At 38.3% G+C, this 8,952-nt stretch overlaps 2 protein-coding genes across 2 annotated transcripts in view; one reads left to right on the plus strand and one right to left on the minus strand.

The window, feature by feature from the left end:
* LOC127861019 (ras suppressor protein 1-like) overlaps positions 1-701 on the minus strand; it is a 35,205-nt gene extending 34,504 nt beyond the window's left edge. The window contains exon 1 of the mRNA XM_052399381.1: positions 486-701. Coding sequence (XP_052255341.1) covers positions 486-591 — 106 coding nt within the window. The 5' untranslated portion in view covers positions 592-701. The remainder of the gene's footprint in view (positions 1-485) is intronic.
* A 134-nt stretch (positions 702-835) lies between these two features.
* Positions 836-7,481, plus strand: LOC127861015 (probable cytosolic iron-sulfur protein assembly protein CIAO1 homolog). The gene is made up of 4 exons (XM_052399366.1): positions 836-929; positions 1,357-1,550; positions 4,146-4,351; positions 6,725-7,481. Exons 1-4 carry the CDS (start codon positions 927-929, stop codon positions 7,336-7,338), a joined length of 1,017 nt encoding a protein of 338 aa, XP_052255326.1. The 5' UTR covers positions 836-926; the 3' UTR covers positions 7,339-7,481.
* The last annotated feature ends 1,471 nt before the right edge of the window (positions 7,482-8,952 follow it).

The following is an 8,952-nucleotide window of genomic DNA, read 5'->3' on the forward strand; positions in this document are numbered from 1 at the left end:
GATTAATGCGTGATATACTTACATTATTGAATATAATGGTCACCAATTAAACTACTCAACACCTAGTGTTCCACTAATATACTTACATTATTGATTCAGGGTACTTTCTTTGATGATTATATAATGGTCACCAATTAAACTACTCAACACCTAGTCCCTGGTCGTTTCGCACCTAATATGGGGGCGAAACGACCAGGTGCGAAACGACCAGGGCGGAAACGTCTTGGGGGCGAAACATCCGAGGACCTCCGTACCTGTAGCCACTGCCTAAAATTTAAGTTCTGAACACCGACTATCCAACAGCAGATGCAATACCAAAAGGTCTCCACTGCACAAACTACAGAGCTCAGGTGGAAGCCTTCATCTATGCTACAAACATCAGCAGAAGCTTTATGAGTCCTTGCATTTGTTTAGAAATTAAGTCACTGGAGTCTCCAATTAGTCATTTGCCCCACCCACATTGGTGACAATAAATGCTCACTTACAAAGTCCTGGGGTATCCGTTAGCTCTACAACGCCTCTGTCAATGATCTCAAGCTCTGGGTTTTTGTTGCTTTTGTTTTCCTCTACATACTTTTTCAGTTTAGACATGATTTTACCGCAGAAAATCTACTTTTAATACAACAGCCGAATTTGGTATTGTTTTCACCGGAAATGCCTAACAGCATACACTTTAGAATATTCCTCCCTAAAAAAATAGTTCCAAATATTCTGATCATACCAAGTAAAAATTATGATAGTATGTAATTTGAGACATATTTAATCTAATCATCACATACTGACCTTAAATAAGTCAAATCAATAAAAAGTAAGTGTATGTTGTGCGGATTGATAACAGTGTTTACTTTCACTTTGGTCCTTCCGTTTTCATAAAAAATGTGCAAATGACAACACTCAACATATTGTTCAGGCACTAGTGTTAGTTAATGGTAAATGGTTTAGGCATTTGTCACATACTTTACGCTGCACATACGTTCTCTGTATCTGTTGCGTCGTAATTTAAATCAGCTGAGACCTGTATTGATTCAAACTTACTGTATCGTTGATTTCGCTTCGCATCAACACAATTTCGTACCAACGTTTTTAAGAAACAAAAAGGCTCGTATCAGGACAAACTTTTAGCCGTACATATGTGCTCATAAAAGCTCACAGCAGTCAACAATATTTTTTATGATTCCGTGAGTGCAATATGGAGGAGTAAAATAAATTTTGCAGGGGTCAAAATACTGAAGTCATGGTTATTTTATTTCTGCTTATTTTTTTAAATGCTCTGCAAATGTTTATTATTATAAACGTTAGTGAAGATTTATGCAAAAACGCAATTTTTATTAAATAAGATATGCAATTTATCACTAGATCAACATGGCAACATTGTCGGCTCTCTGTACACTCGAAGGTCATCAAGACCAAGTGTGGTGTGTAGCCTGGAATCCAGCCGGTACCCTGTTAGCGTCGTGTGGCAGTGACAAGACCATCAGGATCTGGGCTGAAGAGGGGAGCCAGTGGGTGTGCAAGTCAGTCCTAACTGAGGGGCATCAGAGAACCATCCGGTAATTAGTGTTTTATCCAGGCCGTTTTAGCGTGGCGCGGCGCCACGCCGCTTTTTTGATGGCCTCGCTGACCCTTTCAAAGCAAATCAGTGCCACGCTGCCCTTTTCAAAAGCCGCCGCCCTGTTTTCCGCCGTGCGTTACCTTATTGATAACATCTTAATTGCCTCTTAACCAAGCTTCTAAGCCGACTATTATCAGCGAAGATTCGCGCGGTTGTGAATACGTCATGCGTGAATAACCATGTGTCAATATCAATCGATAATTTCAGTGGCTTTGTAACACTTATCGGTCCGGATACAATCGTGCGAGACTTGATGAAAACCTCGATGTTATTAACGTGGAAATTGTGCATTTCATGCATAATTGAATTTATTCAGTTATATCAAAACATTTATTTTTACGCGTAATTAAATTTAAAAAAAAACACCAGTTGTATCTGTAAAATATTGATTGGATTTCAATTTAATGCAAAACAGTTTTAAGTTAATAAAAATTAATTTACAGGGCTTACACTAAGCGGCGTACGGCCGTATATTACGCCCGATAATTGTTTCCATACGCCGATTACAAAACACCATGACGTCCACTGTACTTCCTGAAAATTAGCCATACGCCGAAAATAGCAACCTGTGACATATTAAAGCTGTCGATTAAAATAACGCTCCGCCTCCTATCCAATACAATTGGCGCAGGCTCATATTAAAGCTGTCGATTAAAAAAAAGCTCCGCCTCCTATCCAATTGGCGCAGGCTCACAGTAGATGTGTGTTGATGAATTGAAGCAGACGACAATCTTAACACGTTTGCTGTTCACGGTTAGGCAGACCGCGCTTAATTGGAGCACGTGCTTGTTTATTGTCACGATGTTTTGATTACAATAACGTGTGAATGTCGACAAAGAAGTTGATCCCCCGTCTTGGACCCTGTTTAGCCAAAAGTTGTTTATTGTTGTAACAGTAGTAGGCCTGCACCATTGGTTCAATTAAGAACATTATGACCCGTTTGTAACTTGTCAAAATATGTTAATTGGCAAACACAGATATGAATTTTACAAAAATATTGAACTTGTACCACTTATCATTCGTGTTTAGAATGTCGCAACGTACGCTTTCCGATTTTGGCATTCCACTTTCGACGAAACGTAAATTAGAAATTGATGCAAATTGCTTTGTAAGCAAAACATGTTTATATCGGAGACCAATTAACGTGTATTGAATTAATTGACAATGAACAAAAGACAGTACGGCGCCGTTCCTAGTTACACTTTTTGCGAAATAAAATGTACACAATATAACACGTGGTCATGAAAACAATGTCATTACGCAGAACTTTCTGACTATTCAACAAAGTGTTAGTGTTTGTGAATCTCCATTTAAGATGCATATAAAGGACTTGTTTGTGCAATGTGTGTAACGTTTTAAATATAAATAATTGTTTAAGAGGGTAACTCATTTAACAGTATTCTAAGACTTCTTTGAAAAGCTATAGTTTGTATAAGATATATATCCTATGGTGTTTAATCTTGCTTTTTGTTACTACATGAAAATATAAAACACATAATAAAATATACATTCTGGATTTTGTTGGTTTAATTATTCAACAATAAATCTCAAAACTATACATACAATGTTTGTGTGTAACAAAGCTTGTTATTAAGTCACTATACAGATATATTTGTGCCCTTGTTATGGATGTCGCGCGCTAAAGTGCCCTTTTTTGAAATTTTGCACCACGCCCTTTTTCCTTCCTGTATAAAACACTAGGTAATGGGCATTGCTTGTGTTCAGTTTCATCATTTGAGCCTCTTTATGGCAAAAATTATTTTAAAGCCACACAACTTATTTGGCATAGTAAATTTAAGTATAAATAAGAAACATATTTTATCTATGCTAATTAGAATAAAGATGGTGGTTACAAGGAAGAAATCCGTCTTTTTTACGCTTTAAAACTTAAAATAATCGCGTTTGTCGAAATGGACATATACATCTAGAAATCCTACTTTCAGTTTTTAAAAGCGGTACCGTTTGAAAAATAATAAATTACTTGCCAACTAGGCTATAGATTTGTTTTTATCTATGCCAATTAGAATATATCTGGTGGTTACAAGGTAGATAATACGTCTTTTTTGCATTTTAAAACTTAAACATAATCACGTTTGTTAAAATGGATGTATACATATAGAATTCCTACTTTCGGTTTTAAAAGCAGTACCGTTTGAAAAATAATAAATTACTTGCTAACTAGGCTATCGATTTAATTACAATTTTGCACACTTTCAAATTGCATCTATATGTATTGATTAACATGTATTTCATTTCAGGTCAGAGGCAAAGTGTGTGGCTTTTATGCATTTGATAAAGTGTTGTCCCATATTAGCCTGTGTAGACTTCTCAGGCTTATCAGGGACAACATTTTCCACTTTTATGATACTTTTCACTATAAGTAAGATTGCTCTTATGAAAAAACAACCCAGTCTATGGGGAAAGTGTCATTTCTGATTAGCCTGGGACAATACTTTGCACACATGTTACTAGACAGGTTAGCTCAGTTGATAGTCTACATATTTCCTATACACAGTTTAACTCAACATTTCAGGACTGTAGCCTGGTCACCATGTGGTAACTATCTTGCCAGTGCCAGTTTTGATGCCACTATCGGAATCTGGAGTCGTAAGGAAGGAGAATTTGAGTGCATCGCGACCTTGGAAGGTCATGAGAACGAGGTCAAGGCTGTCGCTTGGGCGAGCTCAGGAAATCTGCTGGCGACTTGCAGCCGCGATAAAAGCGTCTGGATTTGGGAAGGTAGCGTTCAACTTATCAAGGGACATTTCACATCCAAACTGAATAGGGAATCGGGAGGTGGTAATTGTTTAGGGGCATTTCATATTTCACATAAAAAATTTTATGTATGATTTAATAAACTTTAATCTAATATGACAAGAGTGAGTTCTAACCCTTTCCACTTAGATACGAATTTTTACGCATTTGTGGTCCCGTAGAATGTTATATTTAATTAAGACCTTTCTTACTAGATTCAAGTTTTAAGGTTTTACCTCCAAACTTTAGATACTGATGAGCAGCAAACAGCATAAAACCTGAACAGAGTGCTAGTTACTCGCAGACTTTTCTGGTTTATGCTTTTTGCACATAGCTATTTTCACTTCTCTTCTGAGTGGGAAAGGGTTAATTGATTTAAAACTGTGTTTTAAGTAAATTGATTTGTCTGTAAGTAAAATGTCTACCGTAGGTCTCACGTATAGTGCGCTCCCGTGTATAGCGCGCATGCTTTTTTATGTCCCCAACTATATTAGTGGGGGACATATTGTTTTTGCCCTGTCTGTTGGTCTGTCTGTTGGTCTGTTGGTCTGTCTGTTGGTCTGTCTGTTTGCGCCAACTTTAACATTTTGCAATAACTTTTGCTATATTGAAGATAGCAACTTCATATTTGGCATGCATGTGTATCTTATGAAGCTGCACATTTTGAGTGGTGAAAGGTCAAGGTCATCCTTCAAGGTCAGAGGTCAAATATATATTGCCAAAATCGCTCATTTTATGATTACTTTTGCAATATTGAAGATAGCAACTTGATATTTGGCATGCATGTGTATCTCATGGAGCTGCACATTTTGAGTGGTGAAAGGTGAAGGTCAAGGTCATCCTTCAAGGTCAGAGGTCAAATATATGTGGCCCAAATCGCTTATTTTATGAATACTTTTGCAATATTGAAGATAGCAACTTGATATTTGGCATGCACATGCATCTCATGGAGCTGCACATTTTGAGTGGTGAAATGTCAAGGTCAAGGTCATCCTTCAAGGTCAGAGGTCAAATATATGTGTCCCAAATCGCTTATTTTATGAATACTTTTGCAATATTGAATATAGCAACTTGATATTTGGCATGCATGTGTATCTCATGGAGCTGCACATTTTGAGTGGTGAAAGGTCAAGGTCATCCTTCACAAGTTCAAGGTCATCCTTCAAAGTCAAACGTCATATAGGGGGACATTGTGTTTCACAAACGCATCTTGTTTTAAAATGCAAAAATGGAGAAAAAAATATTTAAAGACAATAAAACCATCAAATAGGACCGAAAATGGCCGCCATTTTACTATTGCACAATCCAATAATCCGGGGCATTGGAAAGCTTAATTAAGCATTCAAAATAGGAAGCGGCATTATGATTAGGAGCATGGGTTGCATAGCACTATACTTTTCTGACAATTTTGTAATGTTTTAGCAAAAGATTAACAGTCCACGTGCATTTCGTGAAAAACATGAGAAAATAAGAATTAGTGTACATCGTGTGATTTTTCCTCGGGGAAAGCATGGGCATTACCGGTAAATTTGAATGTCGCATGGGAGACAGGGATACAGTTGTTGAGGTACACTACTGTTGAACGTTCAATATTTATACACACAAAATGCAATTGCATATCTTCACGTTCTCAAGTCTCAATTAGTGTCTCAAATGTCAATTAGCGTCTTAACAATACGTGGCACATATTACTCAATAACATCTGCCAATTACGAAGTGCAAAATGACCCCCTTTCACATCTACCATTACCCGCAAAAAAGACCTCGTTCACACCTACCCTTGCCTGCTCTCCGGAATGTCGACAACAATCCCCATCGGAATTCATCAATAAAGAAGTGTAAAAACACAAACAAAGAAATGTCCGCAAGTTTATTCAAACAAATTTATTTTTGACCAAAACTTCTTCTACCACATTCATAACTACCAGTAGCGACTTCTTGTTGTTTCGACAGTGGCCCCTCAGTCTGTACGATTATAGGGTGGTAGTTTTCTGGAAGAAAACACGGCGGCCATTTTGATTATGTACGATTACACAACATATTTTTTACCAATTTAGCAGCCAGGATAGCGTTGTATCGATGTATAGCGCGCACCAGCTTTTTAATTTGAATTTTGGAGGTAAAACACTGCGCGCTATACGTGGAAACCTACGGGTAATTAGAAATGTATCAAACGCCCTTGCCTCTAATGAACTTTAATGAAAACCATTACAGATGAGCATTGCTCTACTTGGTAAAGGGGGTTCAATGCATGTGTGTAAATTGTAATCCTATTGGCACAGGCTAATCTCGAATTACACTTTATGCACATACGTTTAACCCCCTTTTCCTACAGTTAGACTCATTATTTATTTGCAGTAACTGAAGACGAGGAATTTGAATGCGCAAGTGTGCTCAGTGCTCATACCCAGGACGTAAAGTCATGTACCTGGCACCCGAACCGCGACGTGCTTGCCTCGTGTAGCTACGACAACACCATCAAGCTCTTTAAGGAAGAGATTGACGATTGGTCTTGCTATGCAACGCTCGAGTCCCACGATTCAACGGTGTGGAAAGTGTGTTTCGACAGCGAAGGGCACAGACTCGCATCTGTAAGCGATGACAAGACAGTGAAGATTTGGCAGGAGTACTTGCCTGGGAACCAAGAGGGAATCCCGACGGTTGGAAATGAAGGAACCTGGAAATGCGTGTGCACGCTGTCTGGCTACCACGATAGAACGATCTTTGATATTGACTGGTCGCAGGTTAACGGTAGACTGGTTACTGGTTGCGGCGATGATGGTATAAGAATTTTCTCAGAAGAGGTAGGTTCCGACAAGAATGCCCCTTCGTTTAGTATGTCAGCTTCAGTTCGAAAGGCACACGAGCAGGATGTCAATTCTGTGGCATGGAATCCAAAAGTGTCTAGCCTTCTTGCCTCATGTAGTGACGATGGGCTCGTGAAACTGTGGCGGTTTAAAGATGGTGAATAGATTTTTGTTGTTCTGTTGCGCTTGATTCTTGCGATATGATAAAACTGCTATGGTGTTTTCTTGTGTCAACTTCAGTTTTGTATTGGATGTTATCATAAAATATACTAGGACATGTACCTACAATAAAATTTCATAATTGGAAATCTTGTTTCTATGCACACAATTACCTGAATAGTACAATTAAAAACCAAAGTAGTAAAATTGAAATGCATCAAAATGATCTATGGGACACTGCTACCCCTGCTTGATGTCCTGGTTAACATAGAACCAGGAGTGTTGTAAGACAAGGCACAAAAAATAAGACCCATTTTTGCATGACGCAAACAGTTCTAACTTCAATAGCACTTTTTATGAAAACAAGAGCTGTCACCATAGGATGACATATGCCCCCTATAAACGCTTGATAGAAGTTATGAGCTTTTTTCGAAAAATAAATGCAGATTTTGAAACCTAAACGCGGACCCTAAGTTCAAGGTCACATGGGTCAAAATTTGTGAGCGTATGGAAAGGCCTTGTCCATATACACATGCATGCCAAATATAAAATTGCTATCTTAAGCGACATAAAAGTTATGAGCATTTTTCGAAACCTAAACACAAAGTGTGATGGACAGTCCGATCTCTTTATGCCCTACTTCGGGGGGCATAAAAAGGTATACACAATTTCTGAACACTTCAACTTGTCAGAGAGGATTATTGACTATAATAAATGTGAAGAAGGGTGATGTTCTAGACATTGTCTTTTAAAAAGTATTGACGTCTCAAGCCGGAATATAATGTTCACTGGAGTATTCTCTACAAGTTACACAAAAAAGGCAGAATCCATATTGTAGTTCTCTTCCAAGGTGGTGTTTTTTTTAACCTAAGGGGTACCAGAACACCCGAACTTTGAAAACTGCTTTTTCAGATATATATGATAAGATTATTGGGTTGTGTCATTTGTCCCAAATGTGAAATCATTAAAACTTAGCTAGTTGTCAGGGGAGTGCAGGTCACTGATGAGGAAAAAGGGCAGAGTCTCTATGGGGATCCCAGCCAGGGGATTAAAAAGCACTGTAGATCGTTACCAGTAAGTTTAATATTTTTAGCTCACCTGAGCACAAAGTACTCGTGGTGAGCTATTGTGATCGCCTTTTGTCTGTCGTCCGTTGTCAACATTTTGCCTTGTGAACACTCCAGAGGCCACATTTATTGTCTGATCTTCATGAAATTTGGTCAGAACATTTGTCTCATTGATACCTCAACTGAGTTCGAAACTGGGTCATGCTGGGTCAAAAACTAGGTCACTAGGTCAAAAAAAAGAAAATCCTTGTGAACACTGTAAAAGTCACATTTGATGCCCAATCTTCATGTAACTTTGTCAAAATGTTTGTCTAAATGATATGTTGGTCGAGTTCAAAAATGGTTCCGGTCCGTTGAAAAACATGGCCGCCATGGGGCGGGGCAGTATTCCTTATATGGCTATATAGAGAAACCTTGTGAACACTCTAGAAGTCACAATTTTTGCCCAATCATCATGAAAATTGGTCAAAACATTGGTTTCATTGATATCTCGGACGAGTTTGAAAATGGTCCAGATCGGTAAAAAAAACATGGCCAACAGGGGGCAGGGCAG

The sequence above is a fragment of the Dreissena polymorpha genome, chromosome 15 (assembly GCF_020536995.1).
Source record: "Dreissena polymorpha isolate Duluth1 chromosome 15, UMN_Dpol_1.0, whole genome shotgun sequence".
Classification (NCBI taxonomy): domain Eukaryota; kingdom Metazoa; phylum Mollusca; class Bivalvia; order Myida; family Dreissenidae; genus Dreissena; species Dreissena polymorpha.